Source organism: Simochromis diagramma, unplaced genomic scaffold (assembly GCF_900408965.1).
Source record: "Simochromis diagramma unplaced genomic scaffold, fSimDia1.1 OVJJ01000604.1, whole genome shotgun sequence".
Taxonomy (NCBI): Eukaryota; Metazoa; Chordata; class Actinopteri; order Cichliformes; family Cichlidae; genus Simochromis; species Simochromis diagramma.
Window position 1 is genome coordinate 4,439,835 of NW_024387416.1, and position 22,046 is coordinate 4,461,880.

Below are 22,046 nucleotides of genomic sequence, written 5' to 3' on the forward strand. Positions count from 1 at the left end.
AAGAAGAAAAGCAACTGTACTGATAACTGAGGACATAATACTCAAAGACAGACAAAGGACGAACAAATGCTTGGGTGACAGCCAAATACAGCAGAAGATTTTATAACCTGCATAATTTAAATATGCAATGCTGTCAAATTCAATCAGTAGATATTTGGTTACACTGGTGCTTATCCAGTCAGCTATCACGAAGATGATGGGGAGTCATACATAAGATTTTATAAAAAAGGTTTGTTGCAGACACTGCAAGTCATTGATGAGTGAAATCAGGACATTTCCGGGAATATCCTACATGTCAGTTAAAGTCAAACTCAGTTCTTCACTCTTGGTAGATCACCTAACACTTGCTGACATCTTATACACCCACAGTTTCTATGTGTCTGCAAGCCCCTTTGCAACCACAAAGGTCAGTTCCTCCATTCCTTTTGCATAAATATTATATAAGCAACAGCATAAATATTATCACAGATGTGTAACACTGTATGTGTAATTGAAAGGATTACACACTCACTTGCCACTTTTTTAGGTACACCTTGCTACAACGAAACCATTGATACAAACAAACAATATTGTTTAGTTTTAAATGCCTGTGATCTATTGTCCACGAGATCATGCTCTAACAGGAGCAGCACCTGGTCTTTTGCTGCTGTAGCCAATCTGCTTCAAGGTTTGATGCACTGTGCATTCAGAGATGCTCCTCTGCAGACCTTAATTTTATTATGTGATTATTTGACTTACTGTTTAATTCCTATGAAGTCCTATGAAAACCATTCTCTGACCTCTGGCATCAACAAGACAAAGAACTGACACTCATTGGGTATTTTGCTTTTTTGGATCATTCTCTGTAAACCTTAAAGAGGTGGTTGTGTTGAAAATCTGCTGTTTCTAAAGCACCCACATTCAGCCCATCTGTAAGGTGGCCCTGAGAGGCCAAATGGACTACAACTTAAGAAAAGACCAGCAATAAGAAAAACGCTGCAATAGCACACAAAACACAACGGAAATAGGAAGAAATGAAAACGGAAATAGAAAAAACGAAAACAGAAATAGGTAAAAATAGATTTCTAAAAGCACAAGGGAAGTGTTTCTGGGGAGGCAATAACCCGACGGACCAGTTGCAGGAACCAAAATATGCAATAAGAATTGTGCTGGGAGACACTTAAAAGAAGTGGAGGATCTATCGGAAACTGTGTTAGCCTAACTATTAGCCTAAAAATCTGTCATCAGTATTATATGAATCATGAGATTAAAACACATCTACCATGTTTTGGGCGCCTGCAACTGGTCCGTCGGGTTATTGTCTCCCCAGAAACACTTCCCTTGTGCTTTTGGAAATCTGTCTTTTCCTAATTCTGTTTTTGTTTTTCCGATTTCCATTGTGTTTTGTGTGTTTTTGCAGCGTTTTTCTTATTGCTGGTCTTTTCTTAAGTTGCAGTCCGTTTGGCCTCTCAGGGCCACCGTACATCTGGCACCAACGACCATCAAATACACTTAAATCACCTTTCTTCCCCATTCTGATGGTCAGTTTGAATTTCGGCAGATCTTCTTGACTATGACTGCATTCGCAAATGCAGCTGTGATGTGATTCGCTGATTAGATACATGCAATGACGAGCTGTTGAATCAAAGCAACTTACAAAGTGGACGGTGAGTGTATACTGCATAAGGAAATAACAATCTGTCAGCCACAGTTAAAGTCTCTTAGTCCATATTTTTGTAATCATGCTCCATGGAGCTGAATCAGTGGTTTAATGCTGGTTGCTCAGTGGTTGCCCTGTGTCCAGGTTATATCTTTAGAGAGAAATTTCCATCCCTGTGGGATCCCTGTGGAATGATAACTTCTGTGTTCACATTGGGTCACTGTTTGAGGCGAGAGCCTTTAGAGTTACATTATCAAAATTTATGTGCATTTAAAAAAGCCTCAGGAGGTTTGCGTTGCTCCGCGATACACAGTTTTGTCAGAAATGGATTCACTTGCCATATATCGTTTTTTTATGCACACTGGGCAGAATTAAACATCACTTGCATTAGTTTCAGAGAAGATTTATTAGTCCTGCTGCAATTTACAGTTGTGTTCTGGCATCAGAGCAACCAAAATCAATGTAATAAATGCTGTGAAATGCTGTAGGTGTACACTAAGTGTGCTCCGTGGTGCAGGATATGTGAGGGGAAACTGGATGAAAAGCAGAGAGACTACAACTGGGTTGGCAGGGAATACCGGCGGAAGCTGCTGCCAGTTACTGAACGTCTGCTTTTAGACAGGCTGGTGAGAAGAGCCTCAATTTTCATTTGAATGTCAATGAGATTAGCTGAAATTCGTATCCCAACATTAAAACTGTCCTCCAAATTTTTTCCGGGGGGGACTGTAATCCTGCTGGGGGTAGACCACACAAAAAACAAGTGTGTGTGTGCACATAGGGGCAGCCATATAACTCCACATTACTGCCTCCAAATAAGATCATCAGACACATGTTAGAGATGCAGTGGGACAAAATCCAGCAGCATCACAGACTCTGAATTAGCAATGTTTCTTAAAAGGAATCAGTTTGCTAGAGAAATATCTTCACTTGTCTAAAAAGCAACTTAAATCCCAATAGGTGCTCAATGAACATTTATTTGCTATTTCATATAAGGCTGTTCGATATAAGATATATATCGGATGACGATATGAAAACGTCTATCGTTTCATTTTATGCTATCGTTTGTTTCGTGGTGTCGCAAAATAAACTGTTTATGGCAATAGTTTTTCATGACTTTGATGGTCACTGTAGTTTATTAATTTCTTAAAGCTCTCTCTTTCTCTTATATTTAAAATAACCACGCTACAGACGGATAAGCGACTGTTTTTCCACGTTGTTGTTAGCAACAATGACGGTAAACCCAGCGTGTGGCTCCGCCGTCCACTTGTTTATTTTCCACATAAACCTTTCACAATAAAGCGGAAGATCCTGTTGGGATTTTTCAAAATAAACTGAAATGATGACAAACAGGAAGAGCAGTTGAAACAAATCGAGGACCTTATTTCTAAACAAGGGGCTACCTCTGTAGCATGGACATGGTTTTGTTATGAAAAGTCTGACACGGACCAGAAAACTGTACTATGCAAATTATGCAGGAAACTGGTCGGTGAAAACACTCGACTCTAGGTACACGACGCCCAGCTGAAAACACTTCACACGAGTCGAGTTACCCGAGATTCACAGAACTTACAGAAAATTTTAAATTTTTGTGATATATATCTTTGTCGGGACAATAAATGTCTTATATCGGGATATGAGATTTTGGTCATATCGCACAGCCCTAATTTCATATGTTTAAAAATAGAAAACAGAACTGTCATGGTTGTGGGTCTCTGACCTGGTGTTTTGTGTTTGTGGACTTTTTTGAATCTTGATAAGTCATTATTGTGGTATTCTTAGAGTTCTCATATTTCCTAGTTTAGTTTTCTTCATTTATGAGTTTCTGATTCTTGTGTTTATCCTTTGTGGTTCTGGTTTAGTTTCCCTTATTGTTTTGTCCTCAGTGTTTCCTGTCTTGTTATGATAGTCTCTTGCCCTGCATGCATTGTTTAGTTTTCCTTCCCCTCTCTCGTTGCGTCTGATTTGTTCCTGCTGTGTTTCTCTCCTGTTTCCCTCGTTATCCTGCATGTGTATTTAAGTCTTCAGTCACACTCTGGTCGTCGTGGTCTCCATGTTTGCAGTGTGTTTCTTGTGTGTAGTTCATGTTCTTGTTTTTTTTTTTTTTTTTTTTTTTTTTTGGTACCACATCTGACTTCTTCATCACAGCAAATAAAGCTGCCTCTTAGATTTAAATCCCCCGTCTCTGAGTCCTGCGATCTGGTCCTGCCTAGCCAGCCACACAGGTAACAATGATGAGAACAGCCTGTTTAATGCTGTGGTGAATGTACGCAGACCTACTGGAGTGTCATCTTCTGAACATCTTCATTTGGCTCGTATAAACTCCTTTCGTCCACACTATTCCTGCTAAACGGTCAAAAAAATATCTAAAAGTTCTCATTTGATGAATGTGCAGATTTTTATTGTTATACTAAAACAATTTAAATCCTCTGTTGCAGCAACTTCCCACAAAATTCCAAAAGGACTTTCCACAGTGAAATTCATGTATTTAGACCAAAAGAAGAGCAACAACTAAATCAATATTATCCAAAAAGTCAAAAATCAGTTCACACAGAGATAAACTTCAGGTATGAAGCAGCGTATGAGATGAAGACTGCAAACCAGCGTCAGCATTTGTTCACCACGGATGCACATATCAAACACCACTTACCGTTTAAATACCTCAGATGGCTACAAATGAGCTGTGCAAACCTCTTAAACAGGCAGAAACATTTTGCAGCGTGCAGCTTTCAAACCATCAGCGTTTGCTCTCTAATTGCCTGAGTCTGCAAATTCTGTGTAAATTGGGCCGATAATCCTGGAGTGTGTCTCCAATCAAATAACACAGAAATGCTTTTATGAATCTCGAGGAGGACAGAGAGAAGAGAAGGAGGAGGGAAGGGCGCATGTCAGAGAAATGGAAACAAGAGAGCAGATGAGTGTTGCTAACAAGTTTTAAGGAGATCACACACGCAGAAGGCAGCAAACACTCCCTGTGAAAGTCATAATGGCCCGCTGGAGATGCTGCATGCTAACTTGCAGCTCCTCGACAGGAAAAGCACACGTTTTTACCCGCACGCACGCCTGGTTTCTACAGCATACACAGGTCAGAATGATGGATGATCCAATAGCAAAAACACTAAGAGGAGGAAAGAAAGAGCGGAGTAAGGTAACACCAAGTCAGAGTAACAAATTGACCAGAATGGGGCATGAGAGCCTAACAGATAAGTGGGGGGACTATGAGAGACTAAAGAAGGAACAGATAGAGATTTGGCTGGGAGTGAAAGTGATCAGAGATTCACAACAAGAGGGAAAATGAAAACATTAGAACCTTGCAAAAGGAAACGCGCTGATTTACGGATCTAAAATTCCCCTTCACACACCATAACATGGTTGTAGAAGGAATTGATTCAAACACTACTTTCCAGAGACCTCATCACAAGCCATCCAAGTTACTGCCCTGGAAGAGCAGCACAGGAGTCGTTTCTATAAATCATACGAAGGGGCAACAATAAACCTGCTGTCGTTAGGAATGAGGCAGGGAATTGAATGAAAGTCTGGGGACGATCTGCCCACTCCGGGCAAGAAAAAAAATCCGAGGCTGAAGGCTGTGATGGAGCCGGAGTTTTACAATTACATTTTTGATTTTGATCCTGGAAGTCAAAGCGGCTGCTATTGAAATCAGGTGCAGGAGAGAGGCTTGTGTTTGTTTACATCTGAACTTTGGAGGGAAGACGCAGCTCATTTCATGTCTGGTGAAACGGAAAGCTCGAGTGTGGTGTAATGGGAGGGGAGGAATTTGTAACATGGCAAACGTGGAAAATAATCACTCTGCACCACTGTGGCATAACACCGAGCCATCTGTTTCTGTTTGAGTCCCGCTAAACCTCTCCTCATACCTGTATTCAGATCAAGCTGCAAGCTGGGAAAATCTTCTTCCTGCTTGTTTTCAACAGCCACACTCATACACAGGCATTACTCATAATGACCCACAATACCGCATCTAAATGTAACCATGTGTCTAACTAATTTTTCATTATCTAGCTAAACTAACCCTAACACAATCAGACTAAGAGGTCACGCAAAGGTGGTGGTTATGAACTTAATAGGTTAAATCAGGGTTTTTCAATCCAGCTAAAAGCATGTTCTCAGGAAACGGGTGGTATTTATCCATGCTGACCAATCATCAGCATGGATAAGACACTGTAACCATTGTTGAAAGTTTGTATTTTAACCCAATCTAACCAAGTTGTTTGAAAGGTGAAAACAATATAAAAGAAATAAAGATCCCAGAAACGTTTGCTGATGTTTTTGATGAGCTGGCCATTGATGAGCTGGCCATTGATGAGCGTGTGGTGGTGAATGTTTTGGTGCTTAGATTGGGATTTAAAGTCAAATAATAAGGCTCTTCCTCACTCATCCTCACCTGGCACTGATGTTCCCAGCGCTACAAACACCACAGCCGTCACCGAGTCCTTCAGTCCTATCGTGCAGCCGAAGTGAGATGCCAGATCGCCCGTGACTGCGGTGAGGACGCCGATAAGCGATATGGAGACGATGAAGCAGGCCCAGCCGTTCCAGTACTCTGTGGGAGGGACGAAGGCGAACAGAACCTTCCAGAAGACAGTGAGGAAGTGCATGATGTAGTCGAAGCAGGAGGGCAGCCGCTCCTCGCCGCTCTCCTCCTCGTCATCATCTCCTTTGGGTAGGTGGGAGATTGAAACGGAGTAAAAGTAACAAGACGATTAATAAAAAGGAATGAGACAAAAAGAAGAAACAAGACAGATAAACTTCAGCTTTAACTCTAGTAAGAGACAGGAGATAAATGTGACAAGAAAAGATATCAAACTTCTAAGTCTCTTGATTAGCTTAGATTAGCATAAAGACTAAAAAACAGCTGATCTATAGCTTTGCTTAAAGCACCCATTTAGCAGCACTTTAAATCTCACTCAATTTGTATTTGACATTGTTTTAAATGTTTTAGTCATGACTTGATGAAAAGCAGCTGGTATGTAGCTGTAATTCACAAAAACTACCCAATATAAGCAAAATGGCTAACTGCCTGAAATACCTCCCCAACCTAACATTTTAATTAGAAGCTAATAACTTACGTCATATTAATTGATAAGCTTTAGAGATTATAGAAATATATTTAAATTAAGAGTGAGGGGTTGTTTTAAGCAACACAAAATGCTGTATTAATTAAATGCTATAATGTACCAATAATTGTGCTATGTTATGCTAATCTAGCTTGCTAGTAGCCCATACTATGCCCATATATGAGAGCTGTTTCATTCAATCCCATTGCCACCAGTTTACAGAGTCAAGCATGCAGCCTTACTTTCTGCCTTTACAAATATTTGCAAAAGAAAATTTTTTTGAGTGTGATACTGTAATCAAATGTCACCATAGCAACTAGCAAGTAATTTTGATACATTTCTTCTGTCCAAGATATTCCAAAGTGAATTCTAAGGGATATTATTGAATAGTATATAAAACCTGCTCTACTGATTCAATACGTGCAGAGTCCCCTCTCATCCAACATCAGTTTCTGCCTACGTATCCCCCAATTCGGATGAATGGGCAGAAATTCCTACAGACACACTCCAAAGAGTGGAAGCAGTCATAACTGCAACTCCATGCGTGTGTGCATGTGTAACCTGCAGGTAGAAATATTCTTTTGTCCATGTACTGCATTTCCTACAATGTCAAACTACTTTACATAACTAAAACTGAATCAGACTTCCATCTGTGACAGCAAAGAAACAGACTATGAATGTAATAAACGAAGCTTATGCGTAAGTTCAATGGGGAAGATCTGTAGTCACTCATCTGTCTGCTTCCCAGGTGTTGATGGATAATCTAAGCTTAGATTATCCATCATCACTTCCACTTTCCCACGCTGTCAAGCTGATTGTGAGATCACATGTCTAGTCCAATCAGCTTTCACTCTGCGTACTGTACATCTGTCATTCTTCTTTGCAGTTGCCTTCGTGCAACTCAGGCTCCATTCAAGCCTCCATCTTCATCTCCACCACCAGTGTCTAGACTCTGAGGAGTCCTGCTCTAATCCCTATCACCACTGAGATCCCGTTCTGCTGCGCCGGGCCATCAGGGTCTAACCGCCAAATATCTCAAACTGAATTCTGTACATCAATAAATCACTTTCAATTCCTTCTGATGATCTCTCCTTATCAAAATACACTATAAGGGTCCAAATTAAATGCTGATGTCGCGTTTTAAGAAAAGTTCTTTCCCTTCATCCACCATCTTTAAAAATAAAGTCAAGAAAAATGTCAGCCAAAACCACTGTTCATAAATCAAAATGAAGCCCTGTGTGTGTGTGTGTGTGTGTGTGTGTGTGTGTGTGTGTGTGTGTGTGTGTGTGTGTGTGTGAGTGTTACCTGCACTGACTGTAACAGCATTGACAAACTGTTCCCTCCAGCTGCTGCTTCCCACCACCAAGGCCAAGTTTGTCTTCTTGATCAGCTTATCTACTGTACTCTACACACACACACACACACACACACGCGCACACACACACACACAAACATACAAATGCACAAATATCAACCATGCCATTGCATACAAATCAGGCAGAACAGGAAAAACACAACCCTCAAGCTGTTAATTCATTCGCAGCTATACAGAAAGAGGAAACTGCTGACTTCAGGCCTTTCGGTTAAAACCCAAACCATACATTCATTGAAATTTTCAGGCCCCGGTACTCCAGGTATAAGGTGTGCTAATTAATATAAAGCTGTGAAATCAGCCGTGCCACATTTTACTTATGCTCGCTGTAAAATTCAGGAAGAAAAAACCTTCAGGCATACTGCTTCAGTGTTTTAGTCTAAAACAGGCAAGAGAAGAAAGATGATAAAAGATGTTGTAAAAGAGCTGACAGCAGCTAAGGAGCACAGCACTAGCAGTCATTACTGTAACTTTACTGACAGGGCTTGGAGGGAATTCTGAATTTTTTACTATCTACTATGTTAAAAGCATCATAAAATGGTAAATGTGCCATATTTTAGCAGTCACGGTAAGATAAATTACTAATTAATCTCGATGTGTGGCAACGCGCAATGATTTATAGATTGGGATGTGATTAACCCAGGCACCATTAGTACATTTCAGTATTGTGCAGTAGATGATTAGAGAACAAGCTTTGCATGCATGAAAATGATGGATTACCTTTTCAGCATGCCTAAGAAGTGTATTTACTGCTCTCTGCACACAGACACACACACACGCACACAAAATGACAAAAAATGGACACGTGAGATGATGAAATCTGTACGCAGACACACGAGTGGTGACATTTCGAGACCAAACAGAGATGAAAATGACGAATGAGAGGACAAATGAATATGACAATTAGCAGGAAAAATAAGTAACGATATGATGACACAAGATGAAGAGACAGGCATCAGTTAGGGGTCCACGTGAAGCCACAGAGAGCCCTGTCGTTGTGTCGTTATTGTGTTTCCCCGGCTGCACACTCGTGACGATGGTGTTCGTCAGAGTTAGAAATGGATCAGATCTAGGAAGGCCCGCCTCCTAGTGTTAAAATATTTATGAAAGAACAAAGCCAGGCTTGTTTAATGCCTGTTTTGTACTGAAATATGATGAAAGCATATCGTCTGTGTAGGTTCTCAGTCATCCAGATGATGGAAGGAGCTTGAAAAGAAAGCGACTAAACTTCTTTGAGTTTCTGAAAACATCGCGTTAATAAATTATTTACTTATTTTTTGCAGGTCCTTTTTAAAAATCAGCAGCATCCTACCAGAGAAGGCGTTGCTCTACATGCATCCACTGCAAAATGAAAGAATGACACTGGACATTTAGTTTTAGCGACCCAGCAGGATTTACATGGATCTGATCTGATCACTCACATACACCTGCTCTGGTAAAGGCATTGTTAGTGCAGTATCGGCACGCACAGACACACACTTACCTTGAACTCGTAGGACTCTTCTATGACCACTTCTACCTGTGTGTGTTCGCCCAAACTGGGACAGCCCATCTTGGCCACCTCTTCCTCCTCCGCTCCCACCAAAGGCTTGTTTTCATTCGAGTCACCTAGGTGACAATAGAGATGAGTAGTGATGAGACTTTACAGTAATAACAGAAACAGCTACCTGCCCAGCCTGGCAGCAGAGAAGCACATGACAAGAACGGGTTGGTGCTCGTTGGTTAGCAGTGACTGTACTTTCAAAATAAGAGCAAACCTTTCAGTTTCAGTGGATGTGCCCTGCCAGGATACTGTTTACGTGTTTTCATTTTGAAGTGTCTTTATTACTGCTCCATTTACTTGCACACTGACATTTTTAAAGGCCAAAGCTAGTTTGCTAATATTTTCACATATAGGACTTATTATTATCTAAGATCCTACTTAAAAAAAAGTCAATAGAAACCACTGAGAAACATACCACTCCCTTCACCAAGGCAATTTATATGTGCCGAATAACGTGTGCATTTCAAATGCTGCATCCCTGCACACTCCATTAACAAGCTCTGCCTCATTTAAAGTTTGACATTCGTACCTATACATAACTTTACCCAATTCACAGTGAAAATGAAAAGATATTAAAAATAAGGTCTGAAATGTTTCCTTGTGTTATTCTGAGTTTTTTTGTTTAACAGTGAGATATTTTTAAGGATTTAAGATGAAAATTGTGTCTAAAATGGTAGAGAAAATATCAAATACTAGTTACATATCATACAACAGAACATAACATGTAACATGATAATTGTACTGTTTTATTTATGCAGTGATGGAAATCTTCTATCATCTATCAATACTTTCCACCTTTATTGGTCCATACCTTCTGTTTGGGAGGGATAGCCAATCAGAAGACTTAAAGACAGAGGAATTAAATAAAAGCTGTTTTAGCAACAAAGACCAATGTATGAGCTACAAAAGAATGATATATATAACAGTGAATCATCCAATGTCACTCTGGTGGAGTGCACGAAAAAAAAATATGGAGCTGGAAATGAACATAATAGGTCCATTTTTAAATTTTAGCTCAGCACCATTACTCTAGGTTTGGGCAGTCACGTTACTCAAATAACTCCGTGGCATTTAATCATCAAATCTTGCCCTGAGGGTTCTCCATACAGTCGTTTGCTTAATCTTTTAATTTGATAGATTTCAGACATCATCTTAAGACGCGTCTCTTTTTTTCATTATTCTCAGCAGAGACCACAGCAGTGTGAACTATTACTGAGAAAACGTATGCTGTGGGTTGTGAAAGAATATTTATGTATATGCTAAATCTTTAAACATGGGAAACGCGAGCTTTATCCGCAAAAACTTTACGTTTTCTCCCACCTCTGTATTGCGCGCTTCCGTGTATGCTGCAGCATCTCTCCCAAACGTCTCCTTGTTCGCTCACGTTTCAAAAACAGACAGCAAGTTATTAATTTTTGCCGTTATCAGTGTGTAGCTCGCTGTAATTGAAAAGCTGTGTACTGTATGTGACAGCATTATGTGGTTGCCAGTCTGCTCGCTCTGTGACAGCATTATAAAACCCATCACATTTCTGTGTAATGAAACATGCCACGGCATGCCGCAGGCTATGGGCTCTTCCTGTGTGACATCTACACTATAGACTCTTTGAGAAGAGCCTCTGTGTGTGTTTAAAGAGTGATAAAGCAGGAGGATTCTGGCGCGGCTAATTGGCTGGCACGTCTTTAAAGACACAAAATGAACGCGGCGAAGAATTTTTGTTTGAAAAATACGTGAACTTTCTGATTGGGACACATTAGCTGCTCTTTGAAGCTGCTAACACATTCAGAGGTACAATGCTGGTAATGTTTAGCACTAAATGTGGAATATATACATACATATATATATATATATATACATATATATAAAAATGACATATTGACTTTGAGCATTGGTTCTCTCCAGCCTTGAGTCACCTCGGGGAGATCAGCTGTCTCTCTGTTAAAGAAGCCTTTTAAATTTTCATCTAAAGCTTCTCACATTCTTAAAAAAAAAGAAGGGCGGGGGCTTAAATGTTTTAGATTCTTGGATTTCAAAGATCTGCGCGGGTTTTGAATTAGCAGATGACAGTACGAGAGGAAAGAAGCTGATCGAGATGGTTCATTTGCCATGACTAAACTGCAAATTGTGTTCCATCTGCGACGACGCTGCGATACTACAGCGATTCCAGACAACGAAAGGAAGCTTTCTGGCTTTTGTTTATACTGCATACACTAAACCTCCTTATGGTGACATAATTAAGCAGATCACATGCTGATTTGGATGAGTTATTACTCCTATGCCTCCTGTGACACGATTACTTCAAAAACGCATCGCAGCTCAGGGCCAGTGATGTCGAAATCCTTCCCAAGTCACATCCTCAGTGGCTCAAAGTGAAATGTTTCCACGGTTAATCTGAGTTTAGATTGGAGGCTTCAGGTAATCAATGCTGGTCTCACCTTGTCTCCAAGCGACAGATGTGCACCGGGCCTGTTTGCTGATAAATAAAGACGTCATTCTGTCTGTCACATTTTCCCTGTTCCTGCTCTCACTCCTGACTTCTTGATACTCTCTTTGAACAAACACACACAGACACACACACACACACACACACAGACAAACACACACACACACACAGACTCACCGTGTTTCTGTCCTATCTCCAACAGAACAGGCTCTCCCAGCTCGATGGTAAAGGTCTTGTTCTTCTCATACTCTTCATCATCAATGATTTTCACCTCGATGATCTTCCTGTTTGTTAAAAGAAGAGAGAGACGACGAGGCTCAGTGTGTGCAGTCCAGATAATTACCTTTTTTGGTTTTATGTTCTCCATCATAGTAAGAGCTTGTTCATGGCAAAGGACCAGTCTATTAAAACTCTCCCCGTGACAGGTTGTAATCGGACACGAGGTCATTTCTGCTGCCCCTACACTGAAAAACACTGACATAAGTAATCATTATACTACCTAACTTGAAGTAACAGTTATAATAAACACACCCAAAAAAGGAAAAATAATTAGATTTGATCCCCTTGTGATTTCTCTCAGAGAAAAGGATGACGAGTCTGAGCAAAACTGAAGGCTGAAGCCCAGATTGGCAGTACTCGGGGGAACGCCGTGTGAGGGTGCTAGCTACCTCCCAGGCTTGACAACTGACAGTGATGCTATGAACACCACAACTACTGGGGAAACATTTTCAATCAGGAGCGCCCAGGGGAGCAACTAAAATGCAGTGCAGAGAGTTTTGAGGGGATGTGTAAATTGGAGCGGAAAAAAGGTGTGGAGATTTTCAAAAACAGCTATTGGAGCACTTCTTAGTGCTGCTTGTGTTGCAAAAGACAGATTATTGATATATTTAAATAATGATTTTATTGTCTGCATAAAGAAAAGAATCTTTGAAAACCATAAAAACGAATAATTTGTGTCTAAAACTGCAGACATTAAGGTGTCAGTGCAGGGAGGCTGTAAATGTGACGGGAGTTTAACAGGACAGACTGAAAGCTGTGATTGCTTTGCATGTGGAGTTTCAATGTAAACCAACAATAATTAAACCATTCTTTGTATGTGGCAAATCTATTGAATCAATGTTTCCCCACTTTAAACATCTGCAATTTTTTTAACCTCACAAAGTGTGTGCGTTCATATTTACTGGCTTGTTATTTCCTTCAGTTTCCACTCAGTGCATAGCTTCTGTCTTTCTGCGTGTTACTTTTACCAGCTGGTTTCGCATGTTTAACCGGCTTCATATCTACGTTTCTTTGTGTGAAGCACAAAAACCCAGACCAGAGCTACTTCTTAGCAACTGAGGACTTTTAGGAGGAGACTAGGTTAGTTGGATCTTGCGTCATGATGATTGAAAGCCATGGCATTCGCAAGGCCTCTGTGTCGGGCTCCTCAGACAGCTAACGACCCCCGGTTCTTGCCAGGATTGGTCTGGTAAATGCTAGATTACTCGTGAGAAAACTTTTATGCTTGGGATTTCAAATCCCGAGGACTGGATTCACTCTGCGTGACTCAGATGTGGCTGAATGCTGGAGCGTTCAGCTGTCTGTTAACACAAAGCCAGGTGTCATTCTCAGCAAATTCACCCCAAGATTAGACCATGTAATGTACATAGAAACCACAAAGAGCCAAGAGTTGGAGCTCAGAGAGTACAGACTTCAGTTAACATTTAATGAAACGTTAATTTTTAAAGGTCTTGAAGGTACAATCAGAAAAGGAGTAGAGCTTGTTTTGAAGGAGAAAGCCTCTTCTTTCTAAAAGAACACGGCAAAGTTGCATCAACAAAAACCACAATATATCTGGAACAATCCTTTGCAAAGACAAGAATAATGTAGAGATGTCTGCCTGTAAAGCACGCTGAGGCATCTGGAGAAAAGCAAACTCAGCATATCATCAAAAGCACCACATATCGACTGCCAACCACGGGGGTGGAGGGTGATGATTTGGGGTTATTTTGCAGTCACAGGGCCTGGGCAGCTTGCAGCTATTGAGTCAACCATGAACACCTCTGCATATGAAAGTAGTCAAATGTATGGCCATCTGTCTGACAGCTAAAGCTTGTCTGAAACAGGGTCATGCAGCAGTGATCCCAAGCACAGCAGCAAATCTACAACATAACGCCTGAAAAAGAAAACAACTGAGGTGTTGCAATGGCCCAGTCAAGGTCCAAACTCAACTAGATTCTAACAATCCCACATACAAAGACAATATGTCTGCCTTTGCTTTGCACCACGGTACTGCTGCTGATTCTGAATGGTGGGATGATATTTACTCATCACTACCAAACACATCTGTGCGTTTAGATTCAGTGGAAGATGAGGTCAAAGCCTATACACTAAACTGCTCCATGTAAATAAACATTTCAAACAGAACTGTCTGGCTGAATCAAACTTAGTTCATTCAGGACAACGATAATCACAAGGAGATTGTTTGGTCCATCTGCAGTGCGTTATATTTGGCGGCATGGCTCAGTTCTGGGAAGTCCCCACACTTCCAAGCGCATACGTGGAAAGCATAAGCCAGGGAGAGCAGTTAAAGCTACAGCAATGCCACATAGAGATGTAAGTCACAGCTGATTATTATTTTAAGACCATAAAATATAAAACTGGTTAAATATAACAAAGCCAAGAAAGGAAGATTTTTATCAGAGAGGACAAAGCTTCAGCAAATTATACTTCCAATTACTTTAAATGGAGAGATTAAATGTTTCACTAAAGTCATTACGTGCAGCGTTTATCCTCACTTTAAAAGGAGAACTACTTCTATAGCTTATAAAGTATTTCTCTGTTTAATTGTTATTTGTGCGTGTCGTGCAGCAGCTTTGATGCTTCTAAGGAAATTTCATCAGGTTTGGTATCTTTCTGTCCCGTTTCATCTTCATCACCACGATCCATCTGCGTCTACCAAGCGGAGAGGAAGAAAGAGCGTTCACTTCCACCTGGTTGTGTAATCGCACGTTTCGCTGTGAGCCATGTTGACTATAATGCGGAAAATAGGCTTTGCTTCAGCAGAAAGAGGAAGCGAGAGGGAGAAATGGGCGGGGAGACGTATATGGAGGGTGGAGGAAGGGCAGCGAGGGAAAGAGAAAGCGACGGAGGGGAAGAGACGTGGAAGTCCATTTTTATCGTTGGCGAGCTGTCAAGGCAACAGTGGATGTAACTTGATTGATTTGGTATTTCCAGCGTCACATCAGCGTGAGTGGCCAACTCCCAGGCAGTGATGGAGGACGAAATTAAAATGTTGTTTAATCAGATGTGAAACAAAAGGAGATAAAAAACATCCTATATTTAGGAGGACTACAGGGAAGAGAGATTACGCTCGTTATATCTGCAGACTGTAAATAAAAAATGGTGGCGCTTTTAACGCTGTATATTTAGGCAAGTTTACTTGGGAATCTGTGGCGACTGACTTGCTTTTGGAGCCAGCCATCAGTGGCCATTAGAGAAACTGCATTTATGTCTTCTTCTTGCTTTATTATGTAGCTACTTTCATGCCACAAGGTGTCGCCGCAGCGGGTAGCTCCACATGTCAGTCTTAGCATCCTGACGCATCCCCAAAGGGGATTTGTGTCTTTAGCTGGAACATTTGATATTGTTCAAATGATTTCACAAATGAAATTGTAATGCTGAGTTATGTAAAAGATTACACAGACATTGTTAAACCTTTTCCTCTGAACTGGGATTTTCTTCTTTTTTTTTTGTAGCTTAGCATTTGTTACGCAGCATGTTTGTCAAACTTCTGATTATCTAGAAACTACAAAAACTGGAAGAAAATCATAAAGTTCGAAAATAATTATCGTAGTATGAACTCTGATGCTCTCTGGTCACCATGGTAATGCCTAAATATTTCTTAAAAAAAAAAAAAAAGACGCACAACTACAACACAGGAAAAGACCCAGGGAAACCGAGTTAACGATAAAAACCCTGAAAAAAAAAAATTTCACACCCGAGCCGGTACCGGTCCGTGGCCCTGGGGTTGGGGGCCGCTGCTCTACTATTAAATTCAATGCTTTAACCCAACACTTTGACTTAAAGTGAGCTTCTGGCAGCGGTGCTATATTCTACTTTTAGTGGAGATATCATCTGAATTTCAGGAGCGGGGCCCCTCCTTCTTCACCCCCCCTCCGGCCTCAGGCTATAAAAGCCCCCCTTCACCTATACCTGCTGTTCTCATTTTCATGCCCCACCCTTCCCCCCAATTTTCCCTCTCTTCCTTTCCTTCATTCACTTCTCGTTAGGAGCCGTCGCAGTCCCCTTTGAGGTCTTCCCCAAACCGCAGCACCAGTTCACACTTCCTCATCCCTCATCGCCCATCATTACCGAGGATGTGGTCCCAGCTAGTTATTAGCTCTAATTTAACATCAGCTGCTAAAATGTGAACATCCATCTGAAACCAAGAACTCAATGTTCCAAACACACACAAAAAGACAATTAAAAAGGTAAATTAAAAAGGCACAATCGCAGTAAACTCCAATGTGACCTCATAGAAGGAAGAACGAGAGCAGCAACAATAAATAAGCACAAACTGACAGTGACATGGGCGAGGGAAGACAGAGGTAAGTGGATAGAGAAGTAATGAAATGCAAAGCAGGCAAACAGAGAGGAGGAGGAAGTGAAAGAGGAGAGATAGGGATGGGATGAAGAAAAAGGAGGTGACAGAGAGGAAAAAGGCTGGAAGATGAATATGAGTAATACATAGAGTCTACTGAGATATGAGGGGTTACAGCTAAATACACACAGAGTTCATTCAGTGTTACAAGACAACCAGGACAGAGAACCATGACCATAAAATGCCCTTTGCTGAATTGAAGAATGAGGCACTGTGTCTACGTTCATAGATAAACAACAGAACTTGATGCATAACTCTAACCCCAGCCATTCAGGCGATGTCATTTTTATTTTAGATAAAATAAAACATTAGCACATGTTTTGGTAATCAGGAAACAAAGAAGATCATAAGTCTAAATGACATGTCTGTTTTGCTTTTCTTAAAACATAGCGTTACTGTAACGGATTACAGGTGGGAGCTGAGGCTCAGAGCTGCAGCCGCACTGAGGTGATGCACATCTCCTGTCCTCATTGCACAGCCTCATGTCCACTCTACAGTGACTAAGGCCTCCTGCAGGAGTGTCCACTCCCTCCCAGACACCTAGTGATGATGTGAGCCAAAATGATGATGAGAGTCTGTCTAGTAGGAAACGTCTGAGTGGAAATACTGAAGTCTTCCAGAAGTCTTTCCCCTAGATCACAGATGAGATTTATTGATGATTTCTATAAAGTAGCAGAAAGTGCATCTCTAATCCTTGACGACAGTCTGACAGGCTACCAGTGGAGACAGTGGCGACCAAAGGCTTGTCTTCAACGATCATGGGACACATCTCAAAGCAGGACTTCAGATCCTTAAATCCCCTCACCTTCTGTTTGGAGACTTTTAAAGCACAAGTGATCACAGGCAGAGCTTTAGTGAAAGGATTCACCATTCTGTGTCCTGTTTTTGCTTTTTAACAAGCCAGAGATACAAACTTCTACAAACCACAGTAACAAAAGAACCAGGCTTTTTTTTTAAAAGGGATTATTCTTTAAACCTCTTGCTGAACTTGTGAATCACTCAAAGTCGTACTATTTGAGGCTGTGCCTGACACCTGGCAGGGCAGAGGTCCTGATGGAGGACTTTAAAGTTGTCCTTCTGGCCTGCAGCATCATAGCCACGGAGATAATACCACCTCAAGCCTTGTTTGAGCCTCGTGGGCAGCTCAGCGCTCAGCGCTCAGCCCAAATAAGAAGAAACTAAGCTGGAAAAAGGGAGCTCACAAAGCTGGAGCTGTGTCTGCAGGAGGAATGAGGAGGTGAAAATGAAGAAATCAACACTGACATCATTGTAACTTGTCCACTGATTTCATCCCCTGGGAACCACTGTCCAGACTACTTCCTAGGGGATGTGCCACAAGCGGCCTTATAACGCTATAGATTTAAGGTAAACGTTGATGGACTGGTTCTTATAGCACTTTTCTTCTCTCCCGGAGCACTCAAACCACTTTATACAACATGCCTCGTTCATCCATTCACACCAACTTATACAAGCACTTTTTTCTATGCTTAAGTGCTTTCTATCTAACATTCACACACATTCACACTCTGATGGATGTATTGGAGAGCGACCTGGGGTTAGTATCTTGCCCGATAGTATTTGGCATGCAGACTGGAGCAGCCAGGGATCAAACCACCAACCACCACGACCTGCTCTACATATATACTTTTGCTTCTGTTTCTATAGATCTTTTTTTATTGCCAAACAGGCTTCGGGTGCAGGGAGAAAAGGATACGATCTGAAGAAGTTAAGGCTCCAGCAGCGCTTCTAGTATAAAAAAAATAATGCTATTATCTATTTAACAAAAATGAACTCAAAATGCAGGAACAGTGCATAAAAACACGTCCTAATGTCCTAAATTTGTGATATTCTTCCTTTTTACACATTTTTTAAATCTTTCCCTTCCGTCTCGTCTTCTGTTTCTACCTTGTTACTTTTTGACACCTGCTCCCCAGAAAGTTCCTCTGTCAGAGCGGAGCTTCAACGCCCCGCTCTGTCAACGGACTGACACAAAAATCAGACACATACCAGGTTCACTGAGCACACAACTTGCACTGCCAGAAATAGAGACTTTTAGAAGGACAGAGTGAAAAAAAGGTCAACAAAAGGTGTTGTTGATTGAAAAACCCCAGACAGAACCGAGTGAGCTGTAAATCGATTTAATGGGTACGTTTTATACCGTTGCAGCGTGCCTGCGTGTTTGTGCGTGGCTCTAAAGTTCTTACAGGAGCGACGGTCCGAGTTTGGTTTGATTAGTTAAGCCCTCACTGCATTACTTAATGGACAAAACCTCTGTTTATATCTTTGTCTCCATCGCTTTCCATTTTCTCCTACCTCCATTCCTGCTTTTCTGTTTGTGTGTGTGTTGTGTGCATGAGTGCTGTTTCAGGCACTGAAAGACAGTCCACCATATTTTTATAGAAAGAGCATCGTAGAGAACCGCAGCAGCTAACAATTCATTTTCTTAAGTGATTCTGATTTATATACACACGCCAGTTTTACTATTGTGCCTTCTGGTGGAACCACTAAATCTCTTATTCATGTATGCACTCGCTCAGAGACAGGATTGCAACTATGCAAACTCACGACGGTAAAATATTTTAGTTTAAAGGGTAAAACTTGGAAAAGGGAAGCCAAAGTCTGGCTGTGAAAATAAAACAAGAACAAAATCGAGGAGCCAAGACAGGGGGCGTATATCTTGAGCAGACCTTTAGATGGCTGCCAGGATGGTAATGGACATAACAACAAGTAACAGGATTACAAAAATTTGATTATAGTCCAAAAGGGAGAATAGCACTCTGCTACAGATTTTGATAGTTTACCGAGAGTGACCCAGCGTATCTATCTCAGATATGGTACACTGACTGTGCCACAGATAAAGCAACTGAAAGCTGGGAAGGTAAAGCACTCGGCACACTATCCATTTCTGTATTGATGAGGAAAGAAGCCAAGATCTCATTTAGTTACTTCCTGCGCCTTGTTCTGGGTTAAATAATAAGCAAATTTCAAAACAAGTGTAAATGCACCGAAAAGAATTTGAAAGAGACTGAAACGCAGTCCAGTCGGACAGGTCAGTGAGAACAGTCAGGCTTCGAGCTCATTGCTCCCTGCAAATATGATGCACAGAAAGTCGAGAGTGATGAGTAATTATCCCATGAGAGCCGACAGGTGGATGCTCGGGTAGTGGAGGGGACGAAACAGCTGCAGGGCAGCGGCAGCACTGACATGTCAGAGGAAGAGTTGGGAAACTTCTAGCTTAAGTAGACTGCAACATTTGGAGGGTGTGATTGGTAAAGTACTGTACTGCAGGTTTCACTTCATTTGCTAAAGCTAGCATTAGCTAGATATTTTAAAAGAATTACGAGCTTTTTATGAGCTGCTAAAAAGTCCTGCAGCTTGTCTGTTGGTAAACAATATCAGCTGGATTAGGATTGTTGCTAATTCTGCTCTTAGCATGCAGGACATGACTCATCTCGACTGCACACAAGTCTTTCCTGCTTTAGCTTACATTTACCCCGTCACAGTGGCGCGCAGCTAAGTCTGCAGCCCGTCTCTAACCCTAGCTCCACTAGCAGCATCTTGTGTTAGCCTATTTCCCTAGACAACAAACACAACGGTCTTGCAGTTTCTTAAACGAGGATGAATGCCCTTCCTCTGCTTATTCAGCCCAGAATGCTGATGCTTTCACCATCTACACGTGTCCACGTCAGGCTGTTTTTCTACCAGTATACTCCTACATACTATGAAAGGTTAACGCAAAACATGCTTGATAGCAGCTGAAAGATGACAGCTGAGGAGAGGGGGCAGCGATCCGCCTTTTACAGACTCCGGGCTTTGCTCTGTTGAAGTTTGCATCTAAGCAGTATTTCAATCTGGACCCAAACTGCTGAGTGCACATGCATGACACCGTCTGGATTTCTTAGCTTGAAAGGAAACCTCTTTCTTTACCCTCACACAATGAGGGAAGCTGACGTTGTACAGTAATCCTGTAAGCTAAAAGCTCAAAGCACTTGATTTCACAGTTCGATGTCACAGTCATCTCAGGCACACGGCTGTTCAAACCTTCTGTTTGTGACCAGCATCCAATCAGATGAAAGCTAGCTTAAACGGAGAGAACCAAAAAAGCTTGTTTCAGACCACCGATTGCGCCAAGACCCATTATAAGTAAATAAGCAAGTTTTGAACTGTGACTCATGCAAAGGCACTCTGGTAGAGTCGAAGAATAAAAGCATGGAGATGAGCACAATAGGTCCCCTTTAAATAACAAATAACACAGGCTGTTTTTTTAATACAATGCTATGAAAATCCAACTAAAATTCCCAATTCGTCATTGAAATCCTACATTTTTGACTGTCGGAATGCCGGAAACGACTTTATGAATGAATCCAGAGTAAAAACTGCTAACGCTGCAATCAAGGAGGATTTTTCCTTTTCAAAGATAGTAGAAAGATGCAAAAAGACATCACTGAAGAGCTGATCAAATGATATGAATGGTTCTGAATATCACTCATACACCCACACATGCTTCTACATGAGCAGGTAGGCTGAGAGAAGTCCTTCGTTTAGCTCTTCTCGTCTGCGTGGAAGCAACACAAACAAAGCAATTTGAGTGAGGCCAGCAGAGAGAGGGTGAGATAAAAAGCTCTTTAGGGGAGAGATATCACCCCTCTTAATGATATCACGGAACGCATAATGAGGAAATGCAAAATACACATACGCATACTGACTGGTCTCTGGCTGTGGTGAGTAATAAAGTTTTATCTCTGGTGTGTATGTGGGAAGATGGAAAGGTGCAGGGGATGAACTGAGGGTGTGAGAGAGGGGTACGGGGAGGAGGGGGAGAAGAGGTAAGAGAAGCAGGACATTAAAATGAGGAGGAGGATGAGGAAGGGACACAGACGAGGGTATGAAGTGAGGCTAAAAAAAGGGAGCTAAGAATGAAAAGCCGAAACAGATGAGAGCGAATTAAAAAAAGGTTTCCCCAGCTTCTCACACAGGAAATTTAATGCGATTCTGGCACAAGTGACCCACTAATGATTCAAAAATATATGGATGATCGTTTTATCTCCAGACAGATGCGCTCTCGATACGAAGTCATCTGTGTGTTTCTGCACAAAAGGTGCATGAAAAAAATAGGTTTTTACTTCCAAGTCCTCCATACTTCATATGTTAAGACTCCACTAAACTCCAAATAAAATTGTCATTTGTATACTTTAGCAAAGTTGCTAAACCTGCAGTCAAATGAAGCTTTGGAAATCCTGTCACGCAGCATTCAGGGTACTTTAGTGACTAATCTGCTGTAGTTGTAGGCACAGCTGGTGTTTGTTTTCATGGGGCAGCTGCCGCAGCTGCT

At 41.4% G+C, this 22,046-nt stretch overlaps 1 protein-coding gene across 5 annotated transcripts in view; it reads right to left on the minus strand.

The window, feature by feature from the left end:
• The window catches only part of slc8a4b (solute carrier family 8 member 4b), a 128,628-nt gene that overhangs the window by 7,616 nt on the left and 98,966 nt on the right, over window positions 1-22,046 (minus strand). For 4 of the 5 annotated variants that reach the window (XM_040012179.1, XM_040012177.1, XM_040012176.1 and 1 more), the window contains 5 exons: window positions 12,250-12,356; window positions 9,570-9,694; window positions 8,807-8,842; window positions 8,020-8,119; window positions 6,042-6,314 (listed from right to left, as the gene is read on the minus strand). In XM_040012179.1, the coding sequence (XP_039868113.1) occupies window positions 6,042-6,314; window positions 8,020-8,119; window positions 8,807-8,842; window positions 9,570-9,694; window positions 12,250-12,356 (641 nt within the window). The remainder of the gene's footprint in view (window positions 1-6,041; window positions 6,315-8,019; window positions 8,120-8,806; window positions 8,843-9,569; window positions 9,695-12,249; window positions 12,357-22,046) is intronic. The other variant, XM_040012181.1, reaches the window with a different exon arrangement.